General features: G+C 37.0%; 1 protein-coding gene across 9 annotated transcripts in view; it reads left to right on the top strand.

Annotated features, from left to right (window-relative positions):
* LOC129133064 (leucine-rich repeat and immunoglobulin-like domain-containing nogo receptor-interacting protein 2) overlaps window positions 1-17150 on the top strand; it is a 484996-nt gene that overhangs the window by 412933 nt on the left and 54913 nt on the right. For 2 of the 9 annotated variants that reach the window (XM_077172065.1, XM_077172064.1), the window contains exon 2: window positions 3747-3799. The exons of the other annotated variants lie outside the window; for them this stretch is intronic. In XM_077172065.1, coding sequence (XP_077028180.1) covers window positions 3776-3799 — 24 coding nt within the window. In that variant the 5' untranslated portion in view covers window positions 3747-3775. The remainder of the gene's footprint in view (window positions 1-3746; window positions 3800-17150) is intronic. 9 annotated transcript variants of the gene reach the window in all.

Genomic DNA, 17150 nt, shown 5'->3' with positions numbered 1-17150 from the left:
CAGCTACTTCAGCTATGGTTTGGATCTCAGATGAGATGCTTCCTATATGCAGCACTTTCTTTGCAGTAGAGTCATTAATTTTCAGTGTGGAATGATTGAGGTTTTGAGTGTTTTTTGGTTTTGAGGTGTTCTTTTAGCTATGACAGCTAAGTGGCTCTTCATGTCAAGAGTGTAACTTAAATGGACCATGACCTAGATAAAACCTTCCCTTTCTTTTCCCTCAGTGTCAACCTATCCATAAAAATGCCTTGTAACACTCAGTAACTCAGATGTATACTCAGTCTACTTGGATGCATAATATCCATTTAGAAGGCAGCACAAATGCAGGCACATTTGACATTGAACAAGAAGCAGTTAATAAGGTGATGAACTTCTCACCAGCTGGTCATGGGTCTCAAGCTCTTCTGCACATACACACCAACACCCCACCAGAAATTTAACTTCAGTATGAGAATAAGAAATTAGAGAAACATAGACTTTGTCACTTTGTAAATTAGGAAAGAAGCACCATTTATATCTAGTTCTTGCTGAAAGGAGTCATGATTTTCTTTTCCATTTTTCTGGAACTGACCTGCTCTGGATGTTTTACAGATGTATCTCTACTGCATTCACTTGCACATGCGAAAAACTGCTCATTTTTGATTTAATGTTCAGATTAACATGACTGAAATGTTCAGTGAAAACTGAAGAGAAGGAATGAAAATAGGAACAGAAGGCTCTAACTACCAGTTATTAGATGTGTTGGTCTTAGAGGTCTTTTTCAACCTTAACAATTCTATTTTTCTGATTTTTATACTCTTGTAGAAGCACCAAAACTTTTCCCTTCCAGTGAGGTAGATCTGATTGTATGTTGTGTATGATTGTTCCAATACGTATTCTGTATTCAAGTGTGTTTTCCATCCCACCACTGTGCTAAATGCCTTTAACAGAACTAGTTAGCTCTTTTTTCTTTTCAAAAGTTAAGGTCAGACACCTTAATATTTATATCAGATTAGAGTTATTAATCATTTAGAAAATCTGAATTTCTGAACAAATAGACATTCTTCTCTTTTTAGGTACCTGCAATTACCTGCAAATCACAGAATTTGAATGTAATTTGCTGTCACCAGCCCTCCCCAGTGGAGTAGCTGGGCAATCTTTCCTGTAAATTCTCTTGTCACCAAAGACATGCTTTATGGAGCATTATGTCACTGTGAGCACTTCTTTCTCCCTGATGCTATTACATCATGTCACGTTAGGTACCTCTGGGAGTGATGTAATGACACAGCAGTTTGGCATGCCACAGGGAGCAGCATTTCTAAGAGTGCTGTGGTAATGGAATGAATACCTATATGAAAACCTGCTTTGAATTAGCATCAAGCCTTGAAGCAAAACACTCACACGCATTAGGAAATGCATTGTTGACGAAAAGCTAATACTTCAATTCTCTGTGGATTAATTAGGAAAGGAGTCCCATCCAGCACCCACAACTGTTTACTTGAATAGTTTTTGAGCAAACTACAGTGTTCAGCTGAGGTCTAATTATGCCTGATAGACCCATAACTTTGTAATTTGAGCAGTGTTGTAGAATTTGCCTGTGATTAATTAAACTAGAGATAGTGCCCAAATCTTCACAGAAAGCAAGACGACTTAATTTTTTCACAATCTCTGCCAGTGTTTATTTAAGTATATTTTTTAAAGCCAGTGGGGTCTTCAACCCCTCATTCCCTAGCTTTGAGAATAACCCAGGTTGGTGTGTGTCTTTGTTCCCCATCATGGCTCTGCCTTGCAGATGCCCATAGGGAATCTCATAAGTCCCAGGAAATCTCAACTGCTTTTCACTTAGGCTTATTTCCTACAAAGGTAGTTCTCTGAATAAGGTTAAATGTGCAGCAGTTGTGAAAATGCCTGTGACTGTAGCCAAAGGCACTTAGAAGACAGAAAAGCTGTCACTTAAATGCTGTCCACTTCAGAAACCACAGAGGGCAGCAGGAAGTGAAAAGAATGGTAAGATGATTGCATCTTTTACAACTTCTTTTCATTGCTGATACTGCTACTGCCCTCTCAGTGATCTGACGTTTGTTATTTGATCTTTTCTTTCTTTCTTTCAATGCTGAGTGTTTTTCTGAGAAAGTTTTTGACAGAAAATTTGCCTTGTGTAAGTGCAGAAAATGTGGGGGAAAGAGAGGGATGAAGAAAGAGAGCTTCTAAAATGTTGCATGGAGGCTCAATTATAGTCCAAGAAAAACAGAGAAAAGTAATGATTGAAAGGCTAATCTGTGAGTTTTAATACATTTCTGAGACAAAAGGGTGAATATTTGGACTATGTGGGTTCTGACTGAGATGTTAATAAACCTGTAGTCTTTAACTAAAATTGTTTCAATATTTGAACTGAATTCATGCATTTACATATTTAATGTGTATTGAACCGTCTTTCTAAGAGACCTCTTTCCATTCTTGAAGTAGCTTGAGTTACAAATGTATTTAATTCTGAGGGGTGTTGGAGCTATTTTTACTGTAGATCCCTTAAGAAGTTTGTGTGAGGTGTGATGTGCTTAGGCACATTGTTGTTTGTAAACACGGACACCTCTAACAAGTCAAGCATTAAATGAAGCCTTTACCCACTGAGAAGTTCATGAAGACAAAAATTCTGTTTCAGAAATTGATCAATGCCAATTGCATCTCACATTTGCTGAGTCAAGGACGGTGGTGTTACAACTTGTGTTATTAAGTTCTTGTGTAATGGGTGTTCTTGTCACCACTACCTTTATCTTTTTTTGCAATTTTCGCACTAAGCCCCAAAACACCAGGCAGAGTCCAAAATTACACACACAGTGCATCCTGCAGTGCATTATGGTCATTACAGGTAACCCCAAGGTTGTTAAGTTCATACCAAAAGCTCTGTGCTCATGTGCCTGCACTACATGCAGGATTGAAACTATACACAGACTCATTATCTTCCAACTTCCATATAGGATATGGAACACCAATATGGTATTCATCTATTTATGTGTTTAGAAGGCATCTCTCCCATCTGGGAAATGTCTTCTGTCTTGTTTGCATCACCCAACGGAGCCATAGAAACTATAGGTGAGAAAAAAGTTCCATGAATCGTTAGGGCTCTTGCTATCATCCAAAAGATGGTAAAAATATTTTAAATTGTTTTGAAAATTTTGACAGAGGTCATTTTTTTAAAGAGAAGTGGCTGCATTTTACACAGAACTCTGATACCAGAGATATAATTTGTTAGGAATATCAGCGGTTTATTTGAAGATCCAGCCTGAAGATACTCTGAGTTGTTAATTTCATCTAAAAGAAAAGCAGTCCATTGAGAAAATTTAAAAAAGAGAAAGCTGCAAATGATGGCAAACTGCATTGAGTCTGGCTGAGCTGGAGTTCATTTCCCTCCAGCAGCCCCCACAGCATTGCTGTGTTGTGCCTTGGTGGCTACAAAGGTGCTGATAATGCAGCAGTGTTTCCTGGGAGAGGACACAGCTGGGCCAGCTGACCCAAACTGACTGGAAGGATGTTCCATGTCAGCCCAGATGTAAAAGCTAAGAATAGGAGGAGTAAGGGAGGACATTCATTGTATACAAGGTTTGCTTTCCTGAGCAAGAGCACCATGTGCTTGCCAATGGGAAATAGAGAATAAAATCTTTTCTTCTCCTCTTTGCTTGCGCATATGTAAGCTTTCACTTTTGCTTTAGTAAACTGCCTTATATCCACCTAGAAATTGTTTTCTTTCTTATTCTCTCTCCCTTGTGCAGCTGAGAAGAAGCAGTGATAGAGAGGCTTGATGGGCACCTGGCATCCAGATAAGGTCAACCCTTACACAAAATAAAAAATAAACCAGATTTTACAATTCTATTTTATTCTTTGAAAATACTGGTTTTGATCAGTGTTTAATTATAGCATTCATTAAAATAACTATTTATTTGGGAAAGAATGCTTATGAATAATACCCACTAATGAGGTCTCCTTTGCAATGTGAAACTTATGGAGAATTAATCCTCTCTGACAACCTAAAATTCCTTAGGAAGTGCAAGGACTTTGCAATTTCAGCTACACTCTTTACCTAATAAAGATTGAATGCTCTGCAAAAAGTTAGAACAAGAAATAAGAAAAGAAATTCAATCTAAATTCAGAATCTGCACTTTGATTTGGTTAATTCAGGCTTTTCAGCCTCTGAATTGAAAACCAGTAGATATATTCTTTCTGCCCTTAGAGGAATATAAAATTTCTATAAAAGCTTGGTCATTTTAGAAATTTTTAATGCAGTAAAAAGAAGAATATGATAAAGAATATGATATGAGAAATTATTTAAGATAACAAGTATTAAGCATTTTATAAGTAAAATAATCAACTTGTGTCAGGCTGACATTTTTAGGCATTGATGTTTTGTATGGTAGGTTGCTCTCTGTTACTTAGGGAAAAAAAAAATATATTCAAACAAGACCATAATTCTTTAAGAGTACCCCAAAGGTGAATTGCAGGAAAAAAAACATGCACTTTCAAACCACTAATATTTCTGAAACCTTGAAAACCATGAAAGCTTTCCCCTCTATAATATAATAATAAACTAATCAGACAAGCTGTATATTCCACAACACATTTTTCCACATGGGATATAGCATTAATCTTTCAGTTATTGAAAACAATTTATTCATTAAAATATTATTATTTGTAATCCATCACGAGGTATAGTTCCCGATCCAAATTACTTGTCTCCAGTACTGCACAATGGATGTAAGAGGCAACTCCTCCAGACAACTTGCACTCCAAATGTACAGTATATACATTGAGGGTTATGGGTATAAACTGCTGAAGTGCTGAAAAAGAAAGGACAGTGAATTCCTTCGAAGTCTAGTAGAAAGTGCTGAATGAAAACGTGTGTCCTTACTATAATGTCTGTATTTTGAACCACAAGTCTATCTCACCTGAATATTTATAGTACCATAGAAGACTTTTCCATTTATACCATTTCTTTACGAGTGATCTAGCAGTTTCTGCCTTGCTCTCTTGCTCACCACGAAGCTGGTCACCTGTACCAAAGGGAGTGAGTGGGAAGTAGAGGCAGTCAAGACCAAGCAGTGATTTGCTTGTAACTGTCCTCCTTCATTACTTGCTTGGGTGTTGCAGGATAATGGTGTGGTTTGGGCTTTTGTTTTTCAAAGTTGTGAATGGATGCTACTTCCATCTGTGAGTCAAATATGGCATTATTGTGTAGGCAGTATTGTCAGGCTCAGCAGGACAGGCTTGGACCTGCTGGTCAGTGCACTTATCTCAGGGTTAGACTGCTGCAGTTTCTCATTGTCAGCAATGCCCCATTTTGTTATCTCAATAATGCAGATTCATCTGAGTGTTCAGCTACCCCTGTTTGCAGTCATTTTGTGGAGCTCCTCCATTTCATAGTCAGGTTGTACTGATTTCCTTCTTGCAAGAGTTTGATGTGCATTGTTGTGATAGTTTGCATCCTTAGAGAGAGGGAATGTGAGGAATGACAGACAAGGTAACCTTTTTATTTAAACCAAGATGTGAGAGCTGTGCCCTCTCCCACAGCAAGAGTCAAATTGTCAAATTGGAGCTGTTTTGTGACAGGACTCTCAGGATGAGGAGGAAAGCAGAAACAGCATCGTGGGCGTGTGTTTGGGGAAGCCGTTCCCAGGCTTGCTGAAATGAGCCTTACAAACCTTGCCAGCAGGCAGGGCCTAGCTACTGAACTACCAGCTGCCTGGTCCTACACTTAGCAAGGGAGCAGCTGTTTGAGTGATCTCATACAATTGATTTGCTGCTGTTTCCTGACAAATGAGTTTGCTCTTTATTAGCCCTGTTCATAGTCTCAACAGGCAAAGTACTGCTCATGTAATTCTTCCCTGCACTTGCAAAGTGCACTTGTTATTATTCAAAGTGTACTGTTCTTTTACAGAATTTAAAAATTAATGATTTATTTTTTTCTCTTTCTGCCAAATTAAAAAAAGAAAAAAAAAACACAAAAAACCCAACAAAAACCCTTTTTAAGTTTGTTTCGTTTCTTCAATTAAGATGTCCACAGACACAGTGGAAATGTGCATGGACTGTAAAAATCAGAGCGTGTCATAGGGTCTCTCCATTTAGTGTGATTTTGTTGTGGTTTAAGAAATATATTCTCTGTGCCATAGAAAACTGAAGAAGCAGCCTTGGTGAGATCCCATTTTGCCCATGGTGTCACTGTGCTCCTCATCCACCTGCCAGGCAGATGGAGAACAAATCTTAAATACAAAAAAATTCCTTTTTCATGGCTATGTGTGACTTTTGATCTCATCCTCTGATTTTAGTTTAAATCAGGAAGGACTGTAAGACTACTAAAGCCTCATAGCTAAATACTATTTTGGAGGTTAAAAAAACATAAACAACAACCCAACATGAATTACTCTCTAGTCTCTTCAGAATCAATTATTACCACTCAAGAGAACAAAGTGTTGTAGAAAGATTACAATCCACAGTAGCCGAGCACCATTACAATCCAAAGCACCTGAGAAAAGGAAGCAGAGATTTGCTCTTTTTTTCGGAATTATCTCAGAGAACAGATAACACTAGATCAGTTCAAATTAGTCACAGAAAGGGAGAGAAAAATAAATGGTAGAGGCTTATGTGAGAAGATGTAGAGGATGAACTTCCTAGAAGATGTTTGCTGGTTTTAAAAAAAAAATACTGTGATGAAAAGTTCTGACATCTTAAAGTTATTGGAAATTATAAATGAATCATATAAACTGGCGGGATTTGATAATAGTAATTAACCTTGAGATACATTAAGCCCCTTGGATAGGTTTTATAAGAATGCTTGAGCCCTGATTTGGCATCTGCTCCCAGACTAGTCCCACACCTGCCACAGAACTGGGAAACAGATCTGCTTCAAATTCTATGTTTATATAACAAATACTTTTCATTTACTCTGAGCTTAAGCCCCTGAATTCTTTCACATCTTCACTACCATCCTCCTCCACCCCTCTCCCAACCCCTCCCAGGTCTATTAGAAATAGTAATTTGTAACAACTGTTACAGTTTCCAGACACAAAATTTGAATTAATTCACATCACCAGACCAGGGCAAGAGACGTCTAATTATTTGTGCTACGTCTTTTCATAGCCCTTCTGTAGCATAAAGAAACACTCAAGGGTGTGCTAAACACAAAATAAAAATGTCTTCCTGTTTTAAATAGAGAGAACTGCGGGAAAAATGCAAAGCAAAATCCATATCAGAAGTCAGTTCTAACATTTGCAGGGATTACAATGGAAGCAATATTTGGTTATAGGCAGAGCCAAGAATATGATGCAGTTAAAAGTTAAAATCAAAGCAAAATGTAGAATATATGATGTTAAAGGAAGAATTTTCTTCTTATTTACTGAGTGATCAACATCCTTTGTGGTAAAAAATATCGTGTATTTAAAGGCTTTCATAACACATGCATCTAAAATGCAGGAGGTAGTCTGGCAAACTGGTTGAAAAAAACTTGAATCTTTTTTTTTCCCAGCTTTTCACTGTTTTTCTTTGCAATCTTGATTTCTTCTTTAATTGAATGAGGGTTTGGGTGTTAAATATGTGTATATTTCTCCTTCATAATGTTCCAGACTGGATTTGGTTGAATGTGAAGTAGATTTGTACAAGTATGTGTCTGTAGGTATGTTGGGCATATGTATATAAATATAATATATTAGATTAGGAATCAAATTGCCTTTAAGGATTTATAAAGCAAGTCATTTTCCCTACCAAGAAATATCTCTTGCATATAGTAATGGCACCTTGGAGTTTGAAACAAATTAATTCAGAAGCAGCCTGGCATCACAAAAGTGTGAATGGGAAAAGTATTATTAGATGAAACATGACAGCAAGTTCAGAACAAGAGTATCTTTGTTTTTGTCCTAGTGTTTTTAAGGAATAATGCATTCACAGCCTGGTGAATTTTTCTGAACTTTTAGCACATGAGACTTAAGGGACTACATGTCAGAGAGGTTCAATTAACCAAAACATTAGTGCTTGGAGATGTTTGATTTTAGAGACCATATCCTTGAAATTTTAAAATGGGCAGAATGTATTTCATTATTTCTAGTATGTAAGCCACAATGCCTTGGAGAGAAGGATTAAATGAGGAACTGCAGCTTAAGAACCTGGCTGTTTTTTTCAAGAAGAATTAAAGAGCAGCAGTGAGTCTAAATGCCTGCGTTTGCACAGCAACATTGGCTTCTGGAGGCAGTTTGATTCTTCTGTTATTCAGAAGGTGTGCTTTCAGCATTAAGTGTGCATTCACCATCTCAGCTCAGGAGGGAGAGAGGCGAAAAGTCAAGGTTTATGAGGTTCTGCCCATTTTCCAAAGACTTAAAAATTTGCTATGTCCACCAGATCCTGTGACTCAGGAGAGGCCTGTGGGAAGACAGACTTCCACAGCTGCTGTAATAGTCTCCCCTGGAGAACCTTGCAGAACACTTATATAAGGACTGAAAAAAAAGGAAAACGGTGAAGGGGAGAGACAAATACAGGCATAAATAGGAAAGAACTTTTTCCTATCTGCTAGGTGTCTGCATCTAGTCAGTAGATCTGCAGTTGCAATATAGTTGCAGGGCTCTTCTTCAAGTGTAACTTTCAGTGGCCTCTGCTCCTTTCAACCATATTGAGCTCAACCACTTAAAATCAACTTTTTTTTTTGGTCACTGGTTTTTATGTATATGACAATGTTTTGTGAATAGCTGCAGAGCATGGCTGAGAAGAGGTGGATATCATCTGAATTGTCCTCAGGATGCTACATAACCAGGAGTATCTGTTAGCACCACACCTGTTTAATTAATGGGGATACATCTTCACACATTGCTCCATTCTAGAGTTGCATTAGTCATAAGTGAATCCTGCTTGTAGTCACCACAAACCTAACTGACCTAACAGCTATCCATTCTCGTTGATATATACTGAATTTTGACTTAGTTGTACCAGCAATCTTGTCTCAGCATCCATTCACAGAAAAAGAGAACATGGATAGCAAATAACAAAGGAAGTGGACTAATAGGATCCATAAATATAATAAAATAACAATAATAATCCCAATAGGCATACAGTTTTGCCTTTGGGAGAAGGTTGAATGATAGTTGCCTAGTAATGAAGAGAGGCCAGGTTATGAGCTCCATTCTGCAGCAGGAGCAGCTATGGAAGTGGAGGCTGGTACATAAGGGCTAAGCCTCTGACCCAGAGCTGCTTTCACACACTGGTAGAAACCTGCTGGAATAGCAGCAGCAGCAGCAGCAGCAGCATATAGCTCCTCAAAGGGATTTTGGGGAACAAAGTGAGAGGGTGGATTGTTTTTGATGAGACTCCATGTCATGTGGTGGAGATTTATTAGCACAGTAAAATCAACTCTTTAGCTCAAAGTTTAACGCTGATACATCATGGTGCTCTTTGGATTTCCAGTATTATTTGATCTTTAAGATCTTTCCTAATGAGCAGTGAATTGCTCCTGGACTTCTCGGTCATCATTTCAACTAGGTTTATCTCTTTGAGTTGTTGGTGGTTTTGGGGGGTTTTTTGGGGCTTTTCCGCACATTTCATAGCTAAATTAAAATAATCAGAAGGTGGAAAAACATAAAAGCAAAGAAAAAAATTGTGTATCCTCCCTGTTTCTGAGTTGACAGACCCACAGACAATGAGCTCTTTATCTGCAACCCTAAAGTTGTATGTCATTAGAAATTACAGCTTGTCTATTTTCTTATTTAAAAATTAGATTTTTAAAAATTAAATTTTAGTGGTCACCAAGGTCTTTGAAGCTAAGACAACTTCAAAAGAAAATAAAAGAATAACCAGCACTGGTTTCCCAGTGCACTTTTTCTATTATATCATTTAGGCACTTTTTAAATTATTTTCTCTGTCTGACGCTATTGAATATAAAGTTAAGCTAAATCTCCTTCCTCTTATATTCTCTGGTGTGTTTCACAGCCTCACCTTAGATTATACATTTAATGCTAATTTTCTTACCAGATGGGAAACCACGACTTTTCTTATTATGTTATTCTGACAAGTTCAGTGAATATTTCCATTAAACACACAAGGATTATGTGTGTGCATGTACCACTGCACTAAATAATTTTGCCAATTGGTACCTGATTTTATTCATGGTGATTATTAGGTGTGGCTGGAAGCCAGCCATTGATACTCCCATGGGACAAAACTAAAATCACAAAAGTTTTACATACCTTGTACCTGTGCTACACAGCAAATATTTGTTCAGTGGAGAAGATAGAGCCGTGCATGACAACCTGCTCACTCTACAAATGTCGTGGGAGACAGTGAAGAAAAGGTTTGCATATGGTAGTCTCAGAGTTGCCCAGGTAAGCTCTGAAATCTTATTAGAAGAAGATAAAAATCACATTTTTGTAACATTTTTCTGGTCAAAAACACACTTGCCCCAAAGACACAAACAGACGCACATCCTTGTTTTTCCCTTGTTTTCTTACTTTTTAACTGTGCTACCAAGCCATGTAATTAGTTAAACTGTACGTATTAGGATGAAGAACAAAGATATTACTTTAATTCAAACGATTTTCACAACTCCATTCAAAGTACTAATTATCACCTACTTACTGATACATCTTAGGAGAGGAAGAGAGGGATAGGATGGGAGATGCTCTTCCCTGCAGTTGTGGTGAATGCAGAGTATGTTGTGGTGTTACAAGACACCAGCACTGCGGCAGCACTGACTGTGAGAGGAGTTGCAAGCGGGTCACAGAAGGAGAAGTGCTGCAAAATATAAAAACAGTTTTTGAGGACTTGAGGAATACCTGCATCCTAAAAATGGTAGAAGTCTGCAATATATGTGTTCTGTTTCCAGGCCTCAGCTTTTGTGTTTGCTTTGTTTAGCAGAGATGGAGGTCAGTGGAGAGAGCCATCCATCCATTAATTCCCTAGCAAAGGTACTTGTGTACATCTCAGATTGTTCCCTCTGTCTGACTAGGTGCTCTGTTCAGGTGACCAAGCACTATGGGAGATTATTTTTCCTAGAGGTGAAAATACAGGTATATGCATATTGTATCAGAGAAGGAGGTAAAGAATAGAAATTATACATTTTAGGGACATCTTAATTCACTATCTGCAAGTAAATGCTGATGGTTTGTTCAGTCTGGTACCTTCTGAGTAATGATGCAAACCAACATTACAGCAATGTCAAACAATCATTTCTGACATTGTCCAAATTTGATGTTTTTTACAGGAGTAAGGTGTCATAACTTTGCTTGGTTGCAGTAGATATATGTACTTAGGCCTCTGAATTTCCACAATTATTTTTAACTAATACCTCTTATCATGCACTTCAATGAAGTGCTGAAAAATGGCCAGTGAAATTGAGACATTAAGAAATAAGGGGGGAAAAAAAAGAAAATTATCAATAATCTATGATTCATAGTATAGTAAAACCTATGTTTTTTCCACATCTTATTTGTCATCGTATATCTTAGCCATTTCCCATTCATCTTTATTGCAAAATATATCCTCACACACTCTGAATAACATTTGTCTTCTTGGTTCTGCAGGTATCTGGTAGAAATATTTTCATTATTATGAAATTCAAGGTGGAATTTTAAGACACATAACTGCAAAAAATAACATGGAGGTGAAATTTTTAATACCTCAAGTACAATATTTGCATATTTTAAGGAAATTTTAATCTTTCATCTCATACTAATCTATCAGATACACCATGCTTTTCTTTTAGAGGAAGAGTGAATAATAAGCAACAAATACACATCAAGTTCAACATGTATACAAACCCTAGAAAAGTAGTGGTTTTTAAACGAGATTAGTTGGAGCACATCATAATAGAAAAGAAAATAAGTGCCTTTTGCAATATGGAAGATACTTTAAAAATCCATTTATATGGTTTAAAAGATACAAATAGTTCTTCCTGTTTTGTATGACATCATGAAATCTTACCCTTGCCCTTTTATAAAAGCGCACACATATCTTCCTTGGACGTGTCCTTTGCCTTTTGTAGCTGCTAGGCAATTTCCAGATAAATGCTACCATTTTTCAGATAGTATCAAAAAGCCAAAATGGGACAATTACTTAAGAAATAATTTAAGAAATTTCTTGAGAATATATTTTTTTTAAATTAGCTGCTGTTATCTACTAGTTTTTTTTTCCTATCTTCTGCCTTTCTGAGCACTTTAACAGTTTGCTTGTGGGACCTCCATCTATAAATCAAAATTTGGAAGCACCTAGTTTTTAGTGAAGGGATGTATGGAATGGCTAAGCAATGCTTAGGTTGCTATAGACCAGTTGCAGTTGTTCAACTCTGCAGATAGTATACATATGTACGCAGATCTGAATATATATCGCTGCATATATCCTTACTTTCAAATTTAAAAATGGAAGTGTTTTTTCCAAATATGTAATGTAGGACATATGTCAGAGTTAGCTTAAAAATTTTCTAAATGTTTCAGGCTAGCTCAAAAAAGAAGTAATTTTTTCAAGCGCAGAAATAACCACTAAGTGGGCTAAGTAACCACTATTTAGTAGTGGATTAGAGTTTTATTTAGTATTGTCCCCTTGTTAAAATGAAGCTATACTACTTAATAAAGCTATTCTACTTAATAAAGCACTATTCTCTGCCAATAAGCATAATATGGATATGTAGGTTGATATTTATTTGGTTACAAAATACTGCAGGGCTTTATTTTTCCTCAGGAACTGATGGCAAAATAAAACATAAGGAAGCATATTTCCAGAGCATTGTAAGAACCTTACTTTTCTCAAATAATTTTGTTCTGAGTTGGATATGGATCTTACTGGAACAACTGCCTGAAATCTTGCTATGAAACTGTAGTAATGTGATGGTTTGGTGTATTTTTGGGGTCCTTTTCTCATTTGTTTGTTTGTTTGTTTGCTTGTTTGCTTTTAAGGAAGACTCATAAGACATTTTTACTTAATGTATCACGTACTGCCTGAAAGAAAAAGAGAAATCCTTACTATTAATGACTGCATTAATAAGTCTTGTCAGACAACTGAATTAGTAAAAATGCTTGAAGCAACAAATGGAAGGGAACACTGTGTCTAATTCTGGGCTCCTCAATACAAGAGGGACCAGGAGATCCTGGTGTGCATCCAGCAGAGGGCAACAAAGGTGATAAGGGGACTGGAGCATCTATCTCTTGAGGAAAGGCTGAGGGATCTGGACCTGTTCTGCCCAGAGAAGAGAAGGCTGAGAGGAGATGTTATCCAGGTATACAAGTGTCTGAAGGGAGGGTGTCAAGACGATGGATCCAGGCTCTTCTTGCTGGTGCCAGGCAACAGGACAAGAGGCACCAAGCAGAAACTGATGCACAGGAAGTCCTATCCAAATATGAGAAGGACCCTCTTTACTGTGCATGTGACCATGCACAGGTTGGTTGGTCAGGTTGCCTTGAGAGCTTGTGGAGCCTCCTCCTTTGGAGATATTCAGAAAGTGTCTAGATAGACCCCCAAGTACTATGCTCTAGAGGATCCTACTTGAGCATGAAGGTTGGAATAGGTGAGCTACAGTCAACCCTTCCATCTTACCTATTCTGTGATTCTGCAAAAAATCCTATTTTTTTCCCCTAGGAAATATCTTCTATCTCTACTATTTCTGGCCTACAACTACAGAGCGCTGCCTCCCATTTTCTATACAAAATAATTAAATATCATCCTTGGAGGTATAAACTATCCAATTAAAGATTTGCAGAAATCTATATAACTTTTAAAGAATCAGTTGGCTTTGTCAATAAGAAAACCACAACATTATTGGGGAAGTAGTATTATGAACCATCAGGGAAGTAAGAGTTCCAACAGAATGAAGGTCAAAATCTGATCAAATCTGAATCCTCTCTAGCCACAGTCCTGCTGCATTGTTGGATGGAAACTTAGTATAGACTCCTTTGCTTTGCCCAAGATACATATCCTGCGCTGCTTGCTCATCCGTTGAGGAACTAAGGAGAATTCACCAGCAGCATATGTTATGATACACTTTAAATAACCATGTATTTTGCAACTGTAGCCCAAAGACATGTAATTCTAAAGTATTTGGAAAAAAAAGTGCTAGTTTTAAAGTAGAGAACACACAAAGATGTGTTAACATAAAAATATGAATATATTTTCACCAAACTGGGAAATAGTGTGAATAGCACTCTGTAATTATTAGAAATACTTGTGAATAAACGTAACAGTAAATGAAGTATTAAAATCTTTTTAGCTGTATGCAATTGTAATGTTTAAGCACCTTGTTGTGTATGCTCTGAACAGACTATAAGACATTTCTGTTGTCAGGATTGGCCAATAGGAAATGGAAATACTCTGTAATCAGTGAAAAATGGAGAGGTCTCTCTATCAGAGAGCCCTCAGAAGTCCCACTCCCATTTGCACAGCAGACTTGCCATGAATGAAGATTACAAGTTTCAAGACTGAGTTTAGGGTGGTTTAAAAGCTTTTCAATGATCATCCCAACTAATAAGTAAATAAACAAATAAGTAAATAATAAACTGGAAAGCACTTTGTGTTTTCCCAGCTGGTTCATCTAGGAGCTTAGAAACCTTACAACTAATTGAGTTTACGTCCATTTAGAATATTTATTGGATCAAATTTGGTCTCCTAGATTTTTGCAGTAAAATTCACAAGTTCAAAGCCCATGTTATGAAGAAGTCCTGCCAGATCACACAAAGTTCTTTCAGTCCAGTTACATTAATCTCTCCACAGTTCACTAAACTCTTGCTTTTGTTGTTTTTTTTCCCAAACACAGCAAAGCAAAAGATGAGTTCTCAGTTTACAGATGTCACTTTTAAAACACTAAGGCTGTTTAACATATCTTTTCTATAGAAAATCAAAGAAATAAGAGCAGAACACTACTTAGATAATGATAAAAATGAATTCTTGGTTATTATCACACTGTACTCAAATTTCAAAAATATAGATTTCTTGGCTCAAAGGCAGGTTTCCTTCAGGACCTTGAAAGAACCATTTGTTTTACCTTGGTCTCCGTTCTAACCCCTGTAAAGTGAAGATAAGAGAAATGTGTTTCACACACCATTTGTTTTAGTTTTGTGAAAAAAAAGAATGTAGCCTAAGGAGTATAAAACATGAATACCAATGGAACAACAAGAACTTTAATGGAAGGTTTCATGCTCAACACTTTTGCTGCAGTGTTTGTTTTGTTTTGTTTTCAATTAAAACGGTGAACACTGATATATGAGTACATGCCATTAGTTTATTAAAGAAACCTCCACTTTCATTTCTGTGATTGCCTTCTTATACTCCCCTTCATTTCCCTTTGTTAAATCATGACAACACAATTATTTCATTAATTAAAGACTTAATATGACAGTATTGCTAAAATATTTCATTGCTTCACAGCACTTATCCAGTGTTAGCACTTGAGTTTTCACCTATTTTCATCTGAGAAACTGTAGAAAATAGGGAGAAACCGGTGCCTCATTTAGTGTTGCATAGGCTGTATTCACTGTCCTGTCAAAGAAACCTTCAGCCACACTCACCTTAAAGTGCCGTGTTTTCAGAAGGGCTTGCTTTAGGTTTGTGTTAGTTTTTTTTCCATACCTAGGATGTCAATTGGATAATTATGCTACTTGCATGGTTTAGTAAAATAACAGTTTAAATGTTCTTCTACCTTTGTAGCATCTCCATTCTTTCTTCTTTCTAAGGTTACTGTTGTTTTGCACCTTTAGTCTGCTCAGCAGCAGTATTCTGCTGTTCTCTGGCCCAACAGAGCTTTAGTACCTTCTCTTGATTCACTGTCTTTGTAGGAACAGGAGACTGCTGGGAGCAAGTGGATTACAATAAGATATGGCCTTGTCCAATCTTATTGCCAAATTGTTTCAGAACATCTAATATTAACTTTATATGGATTTTCTGTGATGGATGATTATTGTTCCTATGCAATTGTAATAGCCTAGTATTGCAGAGGACTGGATTTATTTCTCTCATTCAATAGGACTAATCAGGTGTGGCAGAAAAGGGTATAAAAAAACCTGACTCTCTCTACAGAATAAATAAGCTACCTGAAATCTGAAAAAATATGATGTCATCAAACAGGTATCATGAATGCAGTCAATGTTAGGGTCAGACTCACTGGGAGATGTATAATTTCGCGCTTGTAGAGATAATAAGTACACTGCTCTTTAGTCTGAATAGGGTTGCTAGATTGTCACTTTGTACCCTTCCTGTGATTACAGATTTCTCTATTTTTCTCTTGATCTCACTTTGCCCCTAATAAATATTGCCTACTCAGCACAGTACTTGAAGTTCAAAATGTTGTCCTCTGAACAGCAGAGCATTTCTTTCTCTGAACAGGTATTAAAACTAGAAAACATATACTAAAACTAGACTTATTAATCTTTGAGAGTTTAGAAAAAGTGGACCCAGACATGAAGGAGTGGTTTAAAAAAAAAAGCATTAGGCTATTAATATTTTGTAATATCTTTCATTTATAATTAACTGGAACAGGAACTCACACAGGCCCTAACCATGATAGCTGTAACCAGCATAAGGTTAAGAAGTATCAGAAACAAAGATCAGTTTGGGTAGCAATAGGTAGCAATAGTTACAACCTTTTGTATGCAAAAGGTTTTATATACAAAATCCCCATTTTTTTCACAGTAGCACAAAGAGATGGCTCAAATATGCAGCCTAATAAAAACAAGTCTTCCACATGCCACAGTTAAAGAAAGTAATTTATATTGCACTATTGTGACTTTGTTATAGTTTCTGGTAGCTATGTATCACCTTGTGATAAGCAAATTATCTTGGTTATGGATGTTTTAATGCTATCACTAGAGAAAAGACCTGATTTGATATCAGTCATTTAGGTCCTCAGCTGTTCCCATACAGTCAAGGCAGCCTGAGCCATTTTTTCCTTCTTTTACCCTTAAATAGCATAATTTTCTTATCTTTCTCCACTAAGTGGCTTTTCTATCACCACCAAATGGCCTGCACACCAGTCCTCTCCTGAGCTTCTCAGAGGTGGTTCTCCCATGTGTTCAAAATATTGCCACTGTAGAAAGATTCCTCCATGACACTCTTCTAGTTTTTTTCATTTCGCAAGGCTCTTCATCAGACTTCCAGACATAAATTGTCTACTTTGTAGCTGTGCTTCCAGTTTCATTTTCTTTCATATGCTACTCCTTTGTAACAAAGTA

This window comes from Agelaius phoeniceus, chromosome Z (assembly GCF_051311805.1).
Source record: "Agelaius phoeniceus isolate bAgePho1 chromosome Z, bAgePho1.hap1, whole genome shotgun sequence".
Taxonomy (NCBI): domain Eukaryota; kingdom Metazoa; phylum Chordata; class Aves; order Passeriformes; family Icteridae; genus Agelaius; species Agelaius phoeniceus.
Note: the sequence above shows the minus strand (reverse complement) of the source record. Positions and strands in the feature narration are given on the sequence as shown.